The sequence below is a fragment of the Nanorana parkeri genome, unplaced genomic scaffold (genome assembly GCF_000935625.1).
Source record: "Nanorana parkeri isolate BGI_ZX_2015 unplaced genomic scaffold, ASM93562v1 scaffold779, whole genome shotgun sequence".
NCBI classification, from domain to species: Eukaryota; Metazoa; Chordata; class Amphibia; order Anura; family Dicroglossidae; genus Nanorana; species Nanorana parkeri.
The window spans coordinates 787,213-804,015 of record NW_017307047.1 but is presented as its reverse complement, the minus strand read 5'-3'; the positions used below and the strand labels follow the sequence as shown (position 1 = coordinate 804,015).

Below are 16,803 nucleotides of genomic sequence, written 5' to 3'. Positions count from 1 at the left end.
AGATGAGCAGTAATCTGGTGGAAGGTTTGGTGTAGAACAAAAGGGAACCTCAATTGTGGAACTACAGGTCCCTTGAGGCAGTGCAACCCCGAGAGCCACGGAGATGACTTCGAGAAGCAGATGCATGGGATCTGTAGTTTGACCGCAGCTGGAGTTGCCTACCCCTGGTGTAGAATATATTACTTTAAAACGTGTGCCCACATTCTATAGTAAATGCAAGACAATCCAGTACTTGTGATATAGCGTGATTGTATCACCATAGTGTAAACAGAATATAGAGAGACTGTCTCTTATGGGACATCAAAAAGGCAGATTTATATCACCCAATTAATAATGGGATGTCCAAACAGAGGTATTATACGGTTTAGCCCAATTGCAGGTCACTGGGTGTTTTAGTGGCTGTATTCTCCCAGATGGAAAGGATTAGTCCATATGAATTGATCCTCAAGGATTCAGGATGGGGGGTGTCCACTAAGGAAAGGGGTAGCTGTGGGTAGCACTGCACGCGTTTTGTCCCTTTTAACGGCGACTTTCTCAAGCAAAGTCAAAAAGCGTCACTAGTTTGGGATGGAGTTGGGTTTTTAGATGTCTGGTGTTCACTGAGACATATTTTGTTATGTTATAATTGTTCTGGAGTTTTTGGTTCAGCAGCAAAAAGGCTGACATGAAATTTCTGTGTTTCTTTTCAAAGGTCAACAGACGGAGGCTCTTCGTATGCATCCTGCTTTGTCTGTCTTTGAGTTACTTCTTCTATGTAAGGTCTCTGATGTGAGTATAGAAATGTGTCTGCCGTTCATTAAGCACATGCGATTCAGCCAATTGTATTTAAACGGCCGGACAGATGACTCCTAAGGGCGGGTGGGCGTTTATAAACGTCCTTTCCCGCTCACACACGCCCTCTTCATGCGATCAGGAGTGCGAAAGTTTGATACATTTAAGCCTTGGATACATACAAGTAGGGATGCACTGATACCGATACTAGTATCAGTGCCGATACTGAGTTTTTGGGTGAATATGAGTACTTGCCCAAATGCTCCGATACCGGAACTTCTGGTCAGAGGGAGATTTCCTCTGATCAGCAGAGCCGCAAGGGAACATGGAGCAGGGAAGCCGGCTCCATGCTGTTTGGCCGGCTCCATGCTGATTGGCCCGGGAAGCCGGCTTTCCAGCCAATCAGCATCGAATTGGCCAAACAGATCTGATAATATGCTGAAACAAACTCCATCCTGCAGACACCTCATTCCCCCTCACATCACACCCATATACGTCCTCAGGAGCAGTCATCACCGTACCACAGGTGTCCCTCGGCCAGCCGGGCAGACACTGCTCTCCAAGCCACTTTACCTCTCCTGGATCTGCCCATGTCTCGGTGTCACGAGATGTACAAACGCTGCTTGCCTTCTGTGTGTGTACAGCGCCCGCACCGCCTGCGTGATCGATGGAATAATAATAATCCTGTTAGAGGATTTCTGAGCGAGAGCACTGAGCAGGCTGTGCATGCACAGTAGCAGGCTGAGGGCCGATCACAAAGACGCGATAGCAGGCTGAGGGCTGATGACCGCACATGCGCGATGGCTTCATCACGCACGTTCGTGGCAATGTCACCCGCATGCCCGTTGATGTCACGGCGGGGTGTCACCCGGTCTCCGCTCGGGGTGAGACCCGGCCTCGGGACGGCCCTGTGCCCAACCTGCGACTTGAGGGCCACATATGGCCCTTTGCTGCTCACTGTGCGGCCCTTTGCAGACCCCAGTAGTCAGTAGTGGAGTCTGTAATGACAGTGATCTCTAGCAGTCTCATGTAGCCTATGCCCAGTCTCTGACTATATCCTGAGTGTATTTTCAGTCCCCAACTATCCCTGCTCTGGTGCAGATAATCATTTTATTTGTTTAGAAAGATTAAAAGTGATAAATGGTACTCACAAAAGAGGTGGATAAAAAGCGTGTTGGACATAAATCTTAGGATACATGCAGATTCCTAGCAGTCAGAGAAAACAATCGAAATATGCTGATAGACCAGCAGAAACAAGCTGACTCAGCATTTTGTGGAATTTTCTCCTAAAATATGTCTGAAGGCTTTGAAACTCTTTTGTCTTTTACTTAATCTTATGTGCGGCCCCTTAGAGCTGTCAGGGGCCACAGTAGAGGCACATATGGTTGCCACCTTACCAGGATTCACCCGGACAGTTTGGGTTCTGAATGCTGTTTCCGGGTTTCATGGCACCAGGAACCCGGACACAAGGGGCAACCAAAATTAAGATAGGGGCTACTGGCCCCCCACTGAAAATAGTCTCAACTGTATTATTTACATATTAATGGGTGGTGCCCATTACATATGAATAAGCCACGACTCATTCTCCCAAAAAAATATGTCTGCGTGTCGCTGGAGTGTTCGGGTTTCGCTTGAAGAAAAGGTGGCAACCCTAGAGGCACACCACGCTTTGTAAATTGACAACCACTGTTATAGAGGTTTCTGTATAGACAATTAGACATCATGGTGCCCTCTAGTTGTCATTTTGAGTGAGTGAGTGAGAATTCCTGAAATAGAATATAACTGCAATTTTGACTTGCATAATACATTTGGACTTGGACCAGTTTAATGAGTTAACTTTACCGAAGATGAATCCTGTTTCCGGGGGTTTGGCCTGGCTTTGTTGTTTTGGTGTAAGCAATCTGGTCGCAGGCAGAGTTATATATAGTGAAGGTAACCTGACACATTGTCATTTTTTTCCCGGCCAATCAGGAAGCCAGGAGCCATGTAATGACTCGCCGCCTGGCTTCCTGATTGGTCAAAATGCTGGCCAATCAGGAAGCTCGGCGGCAAGTCATTACCCATGTGTATGTGCCTTTTATAACTTCCTAGAGTTTATGAACAAAAACAAGAACATTTTAGGCATAATCTGGATAAAGCAAGAGTTAGGACAGCACGTAATAAGGAAGTACTGTACATGCTAGGATGCCCATTGTTTGGGGGGCCCACTGGCACATTTTGCCTCGTGGAAGATAATTGGTTAGTTGTCCCTCGGACCACTTACAAGTTCTTTGAGCGTATGGGTTCATTGGCATAGAAAATTGTCACATGGGGAATCAACCAAGCTCACTTTCAAATCCCAGCTGATGCAAACCCATTTGCTCATCATGGGCCACGACCATCACATTGTCTAATTTCCCTTAAATTTGATCGCCAGGTCAAACCCAATCCTCCCCACTCTAGTGCATCTACTGGCATCTACTTGATGGGTGAAGGTGTCATAAGCTTCCAGTACTATATTACCATTTCTCAGAGTTATTAAAGTTCATACCCCTTTAAGAGAAAGCAATGTTCAAAGACCCCTGGTTTGGGTCACCGCAAATACATTTTTTTACCCCTAGTTCTGAAATGTACTGTATATACATCCCTTATGTATGTAATCTAACTTTCTTTGTGCCTCTGTGTCATCTTGTGTCCTTTCAGCTGCTTTCCTAAGGTGCCCACTGTGACATCTTGGGGGGCTCCAATCGTCTGGGAGGGAGCCTATGACATGGAGAAGGAAAACCGAATTCATCAAGAGCAAAGGACCGTGGTTGGACTCTCAGTCTTTGCTGTGAAACAGTGAGTGTTCTTATCCTCCGGTCCTTGTGATTGTATCACTATTGCTTGTTGGATTAAAGCAGGACTCCAGGCATATAAAACCTTAACACTTGTAGTGGGGCTACTCCTGCAATGCAAGGGTTAGGTGCTTGGTTTGTCTAGGGAGCTAAAATGGCAAAGTTGTACTCACCCAAACCGCAATCTCTGCTGGCTCCAAGACCGGTCCTTGGCTTGCAGCCTGGCTCCCCTTCCGCCCCAGCGGTCAAAGGTCCTGAGTGTGTAGGATGTGAGGACACCGAGGGACAGTCCATCGCTGGAGCAGAGTGGTAGAGAGGCTAAAGGGTTGAGGTTCAGCAATGTTATGTCCCCGAAAAATGAGGTCATCTACTTACTTGAATATACTGAATGATCAGGTTTTTCCATCAATGGTTTTTTCTCTTCCTTGTGATTGATTTTGCGCTGTTAATATTGAATAGTGAATATTTTTGCACAAAAAGAAGTTTAGGAAGAGTAAGATACAATATATAGTTCTGCACTCATATCACATATAGTTTCTTTATACTAAAGTGTATGGAAATCCAAACAGTGAACTGTTCTTATCTGCTCCCTTTTGGTCTGTTGATTATACTATTGAAAGCATTTTGCTATATCCTATATGATCAATGCGTGTAAAAAAAAAAACTTGACCCAGTAACAGTGATGCTACCTTTTTATTTAGTTTAATTAATTTAATTAGAATGCCTTTAATGATTTTTTTTTACTGGTATTGTAATGTAAGTTCCTCTTCTCTTCTCCTCTCAGGTATCTGGAAAGTTATCTCGCTGACTTCCTCGTCTCTGCCAACCTGTACTTTATGCCGAACCTCTCCTGCGTGTTTTACATCCTCACCGACCGTCCAGATCAAGTGCCCGATATTAAACTGCGCCCCGGAGTGTCCAAGGTCATCCTCGAGATTCCCAAGAGAAGCCGCTGGCAGGATATCTCTATGCTACGCATGAAAGACTTGCTTGAGCTGGTCTTGCCTCGGGCCGCAAAGCAAGTTAATTACCTGTTCTGCATGGATGTTGATCAGGTAAGAAAGGTTCATTATGATCATTGACCACACCTGGATGATAATTTCACAATCTACATAGGGGCTTTCATAATATTAGTATTGGCTTCTATTAATGACATACTCCTTATGGCTAGCTATACTTTCTTGTTGCTTCCAAAGCCCCACTACATACAGGCCATGGTATCCATGCACTGCAGTGATGATGGTCATAAAGTCTGAAACAGCTGTATGAAGTTTGGAATAAATGGCTGTATAATATTAGGCTGTATCTGTGCTATAAATAAGTGGTCCTGGATGGATGGTTGGCCATGAAGGAATGGTTTACATTGCTCTACCAGATATCCTAGAGTAATAATTGCTGATGGAAGTGAGACAATTAGGGCCGTCCTTATAATGTGGTTGCCTCAGGCTGTCTCATTATTCTCTCGGTCACATGTGCTGCCAACACCCCTCCCAATGTGCACCACCAGCACCCTGGCAGGACCCCCCACTCTCCCAGCCCCTCCCAGCCTCAGGCGGCGAAAATTGTAGGGACACCCCTGGAGACAGTATTATTATCATATTATTATATAGGAATTTATAAGGCACCAACAATTTGAGCAGAGCTTTATAAAATAAAGAACAGCGCAGTTACAATACAATTCAAGACAAGAAGGTTAGGATGGTCCTGCATCTGGTTTGAGAAGGATCCACTGTGCTTCATAGTCCCATCCATGGAACCAATGAAAAAGTGTTAGGGGCAGAGCTAATGTAGCAGGCACATCATATTGCTCTACACAGATCTGATGTTCTGTACCATCAGACACCTCAATACAGTGAATCCGTGCTTTGCTGAAGGGCAGAAGACCAAGTTGACTTATCTGAGTGCTCCCCTGGCTGCTTATGTTCATCTTCTGTTTGCTGCCCCATCTGTCTGATCACCTGGAGAAGCAAAAAGAAATACCTTTGAGGTATGACGGAGTATGTGACTGTCTCGCCATCCTCCCATGAGGGAAGAGGCTTTGGGGGACCATTCACATTAAGAGGAGGAAGCCTGAGAGAGTGTGGGATAGGCTATTTATATCCTCTTATTCATCCCTAATGCAGGGGTAATTTTGTGTCCCTAGAATTCAGCTTTAAGAATAAGAAATCTTATGCCAGCAATGTCATCTTTCAAAGTGAAATAAGAACTCCCTGTGTTTCTTCATAGAATAACCAACCACAGTGAAACCTGCCCTGAAAAATGAAGACTGAAAGTTTTAGGGCTTATTCACACAGACATGCACATCTGCACGGCATGCATGCTCGTGCAAAGACCTGCTCTGGGAGTGATAGGTGCTGTGTCTAATTGCATGCAGCCACCTGTACATCCCTATTGGGGGGCGGGGGGGATACGGCTACATGCCAATGCACTGTCTGCGTCCAAGTGCGGGCACCCGGACCTGCACGGATTTGGAGGTTCAGGTCAACATGTAGCCGTGTACAGCCATGTCCAACCTTAGGGAAGTACAGGCAGTTGCATGCAATTAAACGCAGCCCCTGTCCCTCTCTGGAGCAGGTCTCTGCATGGGCATGCACGCAGTACACGTGGGTATGACCCCCTTTCATGATCAGTTCATTTCCATAATGCAGACCAGCATCTTAGACACCTATATAAGAGTCCTTGGTCAGAATCCAGCAGTCTCAGCTTTCCATTTCTGTATTTGCAGATATTCACTTCCAGTTATGGCCCGGAGGTCCTTGGCAAGCTGGTGGCACAGTTACACTCTGGTTACTACCTGGCCAAACCAGAAGACTTCACCTATGAAAAGGACCCCCGATCTGCAGCCTACATACCTCCAGGGGAGGGGCAATTTTACTACCACGCCGCCGTGTTTGGCGGCACGCCCTCTCATCTCGTTAACCTTACCACCGGCTGTCTGAAGGGCATCTTAAAGGACAAGAAGCAGAACGTGGAGGCGGTGTGGCACGACGAAAGTCATCTCAACAGATATTTTGCCTTGGAAGCTCCGCCACTGAAGATACTGTCACCGGAGTATTGTTGGGACAACAGATTGTGGTTGAAATATCGTAAACTGGTCTGGGCAGAGAAAAAATATTCAAAAACAAGGGTATAACTACTCAAGCAGGTATAGATGAGTGATGAAAACCCCCTCGGGTAAGTTGTAAGGGACAGTGGCGGACCTAAGGAACAAAGGACACTGGTGCAAAATTTTTTGGGGGGCCCCCACCCCCACTTAGAAGCCCATCAGCCCATGCCTCCTCCAATGGGGGGGGGGGCTTCATGGCTAATCGCTTGCCTCCAACTCCAACTTTAGCTGCTCATGTTTTACCCCCTGTGCCATTGCACAGATTATCAGGCCTTTCCCTGTCCCGTTGGGTTCCTACTTTAGTTACTGTGTCAGCTAAACTATGGGAGTTGTTTCTCACCCTCTCCCACAGAGCAGTTCTCTTCCAATAGGGCAGCGGTTCTCAACCTGTGGGTTGCAAAACCAAAAGTGAGTCGCAACCCATTGTTGAGTGGGTCGCGGCGTCCATTTCTGCTGCGCTGGGTGAGAGCGTCCTCCATGCGCAGGAGTGCCAGTCAGCAGGAGGACAGCAACGACTGTGAATATAAAAGTGCCGTTGTACACACTCCCTGGCCGCTGCAGCGACATCTAGTGGCCTGAATGTTTACAGCAGGACTTTTCTATTCACAGCCGTTGCTGTCCTCCTGCCTCCCCCACAGGAGGCGGGCATCTTAGCAGTGCTGGGGCTGAGAAGGCTTCATGGAGACAGAGCAGGCAAGCAGGTAGCAGGGGCTGGGGAGGGCTTGTATTCTTGTGAGTGTGCTTCTATTTTTATTTCTAAGTCCAGTGCGTTGCTATGTCCTGAGTCCAGTGCATTACTAAGTCCTGAGTCCAGTGCGTTACTAAGTCCTGAGTCCAGTGCGTTACTAAGTCCTGAGTCCAGTGCGTTACTAAGTCCTGAGTCCAGTGCGTTACTAAGTCCTGAGTCCAGTGCCTTACTAAGTCCTGAGTCCAGTGCAATACTAAGTCCTGAGTCCAGTGCAATACTAAGTCCTTAGTCCAGTGCGTTATTGCCAGAATCGGACCGGAACGCACTGCAACTGGTGTGAACGGGCCCTAATGGCAGAAATCAAAAGACAGAGTGAAAAGTAGACCCCCCGGCTACTGAACTGAAAGTGCTGGTTTCCTGGCTATCATGCTGACCTTCTGGATTAAATGCTTCAAAGCCCAAGCAAGTATGCCCATAAGGGGTCCTGTTCCTCATCTTTGTTAATAGGAATGTTGGGAAACAAGTCAGCATTTGCAGAGAGAAGCCAGCAGTAGCAGCCATCTCCTCTCATGACAAATTCTCACTGAAGATGCTAGTAATAAAAAAAAAGAAGAAATAATGGGAGCGGACAACGACACCCCAGTACTTTCTGGGGACTCCCCAGGAGTGACACTGACACCCCCAGAACTTTTAGAGACACCCCGGGACTTTCTGCACTCATCCAGCTCTGCTTCTTTACCTGACGTTTGCTGGAAGCAGCGGCGGTGCCATAGAGATGTCGGGAGGGGGCGGAGGCACAATCCCTGCTTGGAACGGTCCACTAAGCATACAGGAGGGGGTGGAATTACAATTCCCCACCCTGTTCCCTAATACCTGCATGTTCTCCAAGATCAGTGAGTGGAGAGAGATGAGGTCCCCACCCTCATTACAGCCTCAGGCCCTCTTGCAGTCGCATTGGCTGCACCGGCGGTAGGTCCGCCCCATATAAGGTAGCTGTCAAACTAGAGAGGGTTTAGGCTTGGGGTTTTGTGCCCACGTTCCAAGTGAACTCCGGGTACAAAACCTATTTTACAGTTATATACAGTGGTGTGATCTCCCCTCCCCTCAATGTACTGTTTGGGCAGTGACGGAGGAGCAGAAGACTGAGCAACTCATCCCTATGCTACCATTGCTCCATCATGTTGCTTGTCAGCCCATTTGCATGTAGCAAACCTAATGGACTTGCAGTTTTGTTCATCTCTCTCCTAGTCTGAGCTCTACTACCGTGTATCCCCAAAAATAAGACACTGTCTTATATTTTTTTTGGCTCAAAAAAACACACTAGGTCTTATTTTCGGGGTAGGTCTTATTTTTTTTTTAATTAATGTACAACAATCCACACTCATTCATGTACAAAACAATGGTGATTAGGGCAATCAGGGGTGCCATACCTTTCCAAGAGCAATTTGCTAACCAATTGCTGGCCAGAATGAGGGAAGCGCGCTTTCACTATCGATTCCTCACAGGAGGAGTGCATTTGGTATCACTCAGTCTGTGACAGGAGCCAGCGCTATAGAGGAGGCATCGGCTGATTCTCTCCTGCCTCTCCCACGGAGCTTCAAGTTCCCCCTTATGACACCACCGACCCACGGAATGGTCACAACTAGGTCTTATTTTTGGGGTAGGTCTTATATTTTAGCAATTCCCAAAAATAGCACTAGGTCTTATTTTCGGGGTAGGTCTTATTTTCGGGGAAACGCAAAAGGCTGCTACCAGGTCAACCACCCTGCACGTATCCTGCTTTCATTTAAAAATGCATGCCATGACCTATTAATGAGTACAGAGCTGCGTACATGTGTCATGTATATTAGCCGGGGAGTCAAATTTGAAATCAAACCCATATTTAAAGATTAAAAGTGATGAAAGAGATTTAGAGAGACACTCACCTTGCCCTTTTAGAGCAAAGTAAGGCTGCCCATACTACACCTTGCGATCATCGGAGGACACTTTTCGTCCGATGATCGAACCGTCGTACAATTTTCGTACGGCAGCCCCATCCTGCCCCGATTATCGCAAGGTTGGATCAGCTGTAATTAGAAGAAAGCACCTGGACGAATTGCGGTAATCGACCGCAGGTATTTTCGGCTGCGCATGTGCAGTGTAGATCGTATGAATTTTGACGTACGGAAACGCCACCAACCTTGCGAAAATCATACGATCGACTGAAGTTTTCTAACCTGCTGGTTAATCAAAACAGCATTTGCGGTTGTACACTGCCCATCAACCATACGAATATCGGACGAAAACGCGATTGCATACAAAAATCGGCCGATATTCCTAAGGTGTATGGGCAGCTTAACAGTGTCTATGTAACGGGGCCCCACCTTGATGCTCACACTTACAATGCTTGAGCTCCCCCTCCGCATCCTCCTCCATTGCAGTCAGCACCAGAACCTCCAGTGTCGGCTGGAGTCGGATCGGTGACGTCATTCCCCCGGTTATGTCACAATTGGCTGCTAGACCCTAGGAAATGGAAATAGAAGCAGTGACGCATTACGGAGGTATCAGTGGATGTAAATATAAGTTTGGAAACCGCTATTATGTTCCATTTGTTCTTATTTGTATTTCTTATTTTTGAATATCTATTTTTTAATTATTATTGAGATGTAGTTCTATTGGGAATTTTTTTTAATATGGTTTGGTCAATGATTTGTTGTAGTATTTATAAACATATTTTGTGGCCAATTTTTTTCAATGGACTGACAGATTTATATGCTAATATTTCTGAGTTATTTTTGTATTCCGTTACCCTTAGGAGAACTATGGGGAAAAGCCTTAACCCCATAGTGACCCAAAGCTCAGTATAGCTCACGGTATACTGAGATGCCGCCGCTGGAACGGATCCCGACAATTATGTCTGGATCCACCCAGCTGCGTGAGAGACAACTGCCTATGTAGAAGCAGAGCCAGCTGTACCCGCCCCCTCCCCCGTCCGTTCCGCCAGTCAGCGCTGGAGGATCGGACAGGGGAGGGGGGAGGGGGAATCCCTGCATTGAGCTGTGAGTGACAGTCACGGCTCTCTGCAGGCATAGATCGAGAAGTGAGCGAGAGACGGTATGCGCTCACTTCCCGATCTACTGAGCCCACCTGTGACAGTTTCATTGTCACAGGTCGGCTCAGATTATGAGGTGAGTGAAAATCACTCACCTCATAATTCTCCTTTTAAAGTGTAAATGATAAGCAAAACTTTTTTTTTCAATTTGATAGAGTACAGAAGAGTTATAACGCCTATCAAGTTTTTTTTTTGTCTCTCACCTGGATTGTTTCTTTGATTAAGGATTAATTATCCAGGTGAGATTAAGGCCCCATTCACGCGGGAATCGTCCGGCACGTACAGCTCCGTGCTGCGTGCACGGCCGTATCGGGAAGGACAGGTGCTGTGTGTGATTAGTACGCAGCCCCCGTCCTTCTCCACGGGACTGCGCAGCCATACGCCCCCCTACGCTCACCTCAAGTGCACGTCCGTGCGGGTGCAGGTCAGTGTACTCATACGCTGACAGGATGGATCCTGTGTGCGTCCGAGCCAGGAAACACGCACCCACACGGACCTGCACTTCAGGTGATCGTAGGGTGGGGTATCGCCGCGTAGTCCCATAGAGAAGGACAGGGGCTAAGTACTAATCACACGCAGCACCTGTGCTTCCCGGGAGCATGCCGGAGCATGCAGCACGGAACTGTACGTGCGGGCCGATTCCCGCGTGAATGCGGCCAAAAGGGGAAGGCTGGCGCATGCTTCTCTGGCCTGGGACTCAGACAGCATTCTGAGAGAGTGGCGATGTGGAGATGTTTGTGAGCAAAAGGTTGCTGGAAACACTTTGGTTTTGTGAGGTGGCTGAGAGAAGCTCACTACCTGTTAGATAGGATACCTGAATGTCTAGTTAGAGCCTATAAGGCAAGGATTTATTTTCTGTTTTATTTTGTTTTTATTGCAACCTTTGAAATAAAACTGACGCAAGTCAGATTGAAAAGAACCTGCTGATTGGTTGCCATGGGCAACTGCTCCAGATTTTCTCTGCTCCAGTTTTGATAAATTCCCCTCACAGTATATTTAATTTATTTTTCACTGATTTGTATTGGGCCTTGTAATGCAACTTGCATAAGTACCATATATATTTATGTATACTGTATAATAATTTATATTTGTTTCTTTAGAGTAGCCACTTATGATTGCTTTTTAGGAATGGTTGGAATCGGTTTTTGAAACTGCTATTTTTTTCTTCTATTTATACATTCTTAACCACTTGCTGCCCGGAGCAATTTCTTACATTTGCACACACATGATAAAATCTGAATTTTTGGCTAGAAAACAGCTTCAGACCTCTAAACAATTATATATTTTCTGAAAGCAGAGGCCCCGTAGAATCAAAAGATGCTAGTTGCAATTTTTTTATGTTGCACGGTATTTGCGCAAATGTTTATCAAACAAGTATTTTTAGGCTAAAATACACTAAAATGAAATTTAGTGCACAGAAACAGAATATAATACCCGATTTTTTGTTAAAATATAAAAGATGGGGTCACGCGGGGTGAATCGATAGCAAACATGTCAAGCTATAAAATTGCGTGCGTCTGTTAAACTGCAAAAAATGACAATAATCAAAGTTTCCCATAGGCGACGCTTTAAACGCTTATATGGCTCATCAGTTTAGTGCTAACAGTGATTGATGGGCCTACAATTATTGCTTGCGAAGATATGGAACATGTGGCACAATTTTCGTTTTTGCATGTAGGCGCATCCGATGTGTGTTTGCGTTGTATGTGCCTGCATGTGGGGGGTGGGGGACTTGAAAAAAATTGTTTGCATTTTTTTTTTTTTAATCTCTAAATTTTTATTTTTACTTTTTTTTTCCACTCCGCTTTATTGCTATTGCATAGGGGGATAACAAGCACCCCATGTAATAGCAAACATAATGTGACATGTCCTCTTTATGGAGACATCAGGGGTCCCCTAATGTCACCTAGGGACCCCAAAGAAGCTGATGAAGCACAGATCTGCTTCACCAGCTTCTTCTTCTGGCTCTAGGAGCCGGAGAATGTGCCCCAGTGACACCGGAAGTGATGTAATGCACATCACTTCCGGGTCCAGTGATTGGAGGAGAGATCAGCGGTTGGAAGCCGCTGATCTCTCCTCCGATCTATCAGGGGAGACCCGCCATGCCGGTCCCGGGCTCACACGGGGGACAGTGGGGCCCGGGAAGCAGTCGGTGGCATCGGGGGACACACGCCGCAGCACTACAAGCGCCTGTGCAGACATCTGTCACATGTCATTGCTTGAAGAAGGGGATCCTGTGTGACCCCGAAACGGTCGTCGAAACTTTGTGACATGTAGTTTTTTCTACAATAAAAAGACTTTGTATTTGAACCAACATTGGAGTGCCGGTGTCCCTGTTTCCTGCTGTTACATGACGGTTGCCGTCCGTCGACCACCGCAGCACCCAGATTCTTTCATTGGAGACAAGCGGTCAGGAGTCCGATGGGTTCATGGATCTAGCCTGTACAGACACCGGATCACTTGTATTTAAACAGCAATCGTCGGCTGTTTAAAACGGTACCAAGAACATAAAAAAAAAAATTACGAGTTCTTGGTATAACCACTTCCAGCAGAGGACGTACATTTACATGAACCTGCTGGAAGTGGTTAAAAAGTAGATAATTTTTAATTTAATAATTTGCATATGAATTATTTATTGTGACATTTTCTATCATTTATTGGTTAACAAAATGCAGGTGAATTTTTTTTAAAGATTTTTTTAAATTTTTAGCAATATTTTTTCTTTTTCTTGTATGAATACTGATTTTGGAAACATTAGTTCTATTTTACAACAAATGTAATGTAATTCACATATTTTATACACTGCCTGGCCAAAAAAAGTCACCACCTGGATTTCGGGCAGTGTTATGATCTGGGGTTGCTTCAGTTGGTCAGGTGTGGGTTCAGCAATGTTATTTCTCCATAAAATTAGGTCATCTGCTACCTGAATATACTGAATGGCCAGGCTTTTCCATGCAATTGTTTTGTTTTTTTATCCATGATGGCATATTCCAAGATGCCAATGCCAGGATTCATTGGGCTCAGATTGTAAAAGAGTGGTTCAGGGAGCATAAGACCTCTTTTTCACACATGGATTGACCACCCCAAAGTCCAGACCTTAACCCCATTGAGAACCAATTGAGAATCTTTGGGATGTGCTGGAGAAGACATTACACAGTAGTCCGACTCTCCCATCATCACTACAAGATCTCGGTGAAACATTAATGCAACTCTGGATGGAAATAAATGTTGTGACATTGCAAAAGCTTATCGAAACGATGCCATTGCATAGCGTGCAGTAATCAACGCTAAAGACGGTCCAACTAAATATTGGAGTGTGTGACTTTTTTTTTGGGGGGTCGCGGGGGGGGGGGTAGTGTAATTTTTTTATGTGTTCTTATTTATTCATTTATATACAGCCTTCTAATGCAACCTACAGTGTTACTATTGTACAAGTGTGTGTGATCAAAATAAAGTTGGTTTATATATTTATCTGCTGCTGGAAATACCTCCTTTTTTTTCTACTCTACTAGTAGCTTCTCATTATTTGTTTAGTGCTTTTGGTAATATTTGCCCACTCATTGCTTTCCCATGGATATGATATATTGTACACTACTACATATTCACATGACAAGTTTCGTCTTTATTTCATTTAAACGTGTCTCACCGATTGACAACAGCAACAGAGGATTGTGGGTAGTGAAACAGCCATAGACTGTGTAAGGACTTCAACTCCATACTCCTCCTGTAGGACACATTGCAGGCATTTGCACAAAAAGGGGAGTGGGGAGCACTGAAACTCAATAGTTGGTGAAACGATAGTTGGGGTGAAGTTCGGCCTTCACGTCACACACCAAGCTTAGCAGTCTCCTCAGCACGACTTCCTTATTCTTTCCATGACTAGTCTGAACCATCTGCAGTGTCTTGCGGGTCCGTGCCTCCACCTCAGAGGACAGGTCGCCCTGTGTACCTAAGGCCTAAAATAAAAATAATGGTGTTATATAAAAGAACTTGATGAAGCATTATTTTTAGCTGGTCACATGTCATAATGCCAACAACACTTTCCATAACAAACACAAAGTTTAGCCCTCTTGATGCCCACAGCATGTGGGGGGTTAAATTGGGCACACGCAGAACTTCTCTCATTGTACCTCTAGAACCACCTAAAGTGTGTGTGTGTCTATAGACAAAACTTTTGGGTTTTTTTTGGATACAACCAGGGCCGTCCCTATAATTCTTTGGTGGGGCCAGTGTCTCCCGGGTTGCTAAGAGCTGGGTGGGGAGATGTGTAAGGGCCATACACTTGTCCCTTCCCAACTCTTAGCAACCTTGGATGCTCTGGCCAGTGTCCCACCCAGCACCTGGAAACCAGTGATGTCAGTGAGCTGGACAGAATGCCGACCAGAGCTGGGAAGTGCACCACCAGGATGCAATCAACACCACCATTTCTTCATGGAACGTGACCACCAGCAACCCACCCCACTACCTTAGGTTGTGCTTATGCTAGGGACACTCCTGGATACAATGGTAAGGGATGAGAACCTCTATCAAGTTTCTATTGCCATCAATGTCTCCGGTACAGAAAGTGATAGAGAAGCTTTTTGAGCTGTCACAGGAACAAGGAGGGGAATTCTTGCAATGGCTAAACTTGTTCTGGTGACAACTGTCTAAAGAGATACTTTCCCCTTGCTTTGGAGAGATGTCCGCTTCACCTTTCTGGTGTGATTCTGGGACCGGAAGTAAAAAAGAACTTTGTTGATCTTTCCAATACTTGAAGTAGAACTCAACTCTTACATCAGAGTCCCCCTTCACATCAGAGCTCTCCTTTACATCAGAGCTCCCCTTTTACATCAGCCTTACATCTGACCTTAAGTGAACCTGGATGTAAACACAGTGGTCAGGAGACATCTTTCCCTGCACCGGATTTGATTATCCCGAGAGAGCTGATACTTACAGGGTTATTCACAAAAGAGTGAAGAGTGAATAACCCTGTTAGATTTGCAGCATACATAAGACTGCATCCTAGGAGAGTTGTAGACCATATCCCGTAGCATAGAGCATAACTATATGGTGATTTATTGATAGTACTACCCTTGCTTAAATTACATCTCTGTAATCACTGACTATACTGTATATGAATAATCTGTGCCTGTTCACAGCTGTCTTCTGTACAATAGACTCTGGCTATCTGGAGAGGATTTATAATATAGGAATTCATGGTTTCAATGTAATTGCCAACTAAACTAAGGTTGCCATGAGTGTTGCCCACTTGGGCACTATCCAATTAATATTAGTACAAGGCCAACACCTGAGGTTTAATCTGCTCTATGTTTTAAATTAATATATTTATTCTGCGGTGCAAAGGGGAAACTGATAAGTCAATATGCTATGGGTCACCACCTATGTACCCCATTCCTGCCCTAGGCACTGCCAGCCACTGTGTATATAGCCCACAATCTATAATCTACATAGGCCCACCTCCAGTATGAGCTGTAGACCACGCACACACACACATGTGTATATATAATTATATATACAAACATAATAAAATAATCAAATCATACCATGCGTTGCTGAGCCTGGAACTCCCTCTCTCTTTCCAGGCGATATTGCTCGATCTCCCCTTGTGCCTCCTCTTTTGCTTGCTTCAGCCTGCGGGCTTTGCCTAGGGATTAAACGTACCATTAGTTGCACGGGAACATCATCCCTCTCATCGGCCCACACAGACAAACAGAGAGACACTAATCTTACGTTTCCTGGCCTCCGCCACCCTCTCGGCTGCTCTCTTCTCAGCCTGCAGCAGCTGCTGGATGCCCTGTGACTGGCTGGCCATGATGTCTCTGTACAATAGAATGGGATTTCTATAAAACCAGCCCTGCGCAAGCCTTTACGCTATGGCTTCTTGATTGATTTGGTTCCCCTATGCAGCTATCACTGTGTCCTCTGTGCAGAGCACTTCCTCCTCCCCCTGTTCTCTGCCTTCATCCTCATCAAGCATCATCTCCTTATCCCTCCCCTTATAGGTACCAATAACAGACAGTTCTCCTCCCCCCATCCTCAGCATCATCTCTTCATCCTTCCCCTTTAGGTACCACTGATACACTGTGTTCTTTATCCTTCAGCATCATCTCCTCCATCCATGTATCACAACCGTGGTTATGTATCACTTTCTTATCAGCATCATCTCCTCCTTGAGTCACCAGTAACACACAGCGTCCTTTCTCATCCCTCCCTCCTGTCTCAGCACCATTCCTCTGTCCATCATCATCCTCCCTCCCTTCTCAGCATCTTTTCCTCTGTCCAGCCTCATCCTTCATCCGCTCTGAGTATTCTTTCCTCTGATCATCCTCCC

At 45.6% G+C, this 16,803-nt stretch overlaps 2 protein-coding genes across 3 annotated transcripts; one reads left to right on the top strand and one right to left on the bottom strand.

The window, feature by feature from the left end:
• Window positions 1-1,564: 1,564 nt before the first annotated feature.
• LOC108793736 (N-acetyllactosaminide alpha-1,3-galactosyltransferase-like) lies at window positions 1,565-6,727 on the top strand. Its single transcript, XM_018564762.1, has 4 exons — window positions 1,565-1,755; window positions 3,454-3,591; window positions 4,372-4,642; window positions 6,313-6,727. The coding sequence occupies exons 1-4, from the start codon at window positions 1,565-1,567 to the stop codon at window positions 6,718-6,720; spliced, it is 1,008 nt and encodes a 335-aa protein (XP_018420264.1). The 3' UTR covers window positions 6,721-6,727.
• Window positions 6,728-14,073: 7,346 nt separating this feature from the next.
• ATP6V1G2 (ATPase H+ transporting V1 subunit G2) lies at window positions 14,074-16,522 on the bottom strand. 2 transcript variants are annotated; one of them, XM_018564768.1, is made up of 3 exons: window positions 16,203-16,522; window positions 16,094-16,116; window positions 14,074-14,389 (listed from the first exon to the last, which is right to left on the bottom strand). In XM_018564768.1, the coding sequence occupies exons 1-3, from the start codon at window positions 16,282-16,284 to the stop codon at window positions 14,252-14,254; spliced, it is 243 nt and encodes an 80-aa protein (XP_018420270.1). In that variant the 5' UTR covers window positions 16,285-16,522; the 3' UTR covers window positions 14,074-14,251. The 2 variants fall into 2 exon arrangements, with proteins under 2 accessions (XP_018420270.1, XP_018420269.1); XM_018564767.1 differs by having other exon boundaries at window positions 14,074-14,428; window positions 16,016-16,116; window positions 16,203-16,454.
• Window positions 16,523-16,803: the final 281 nt, after the last annotated feature.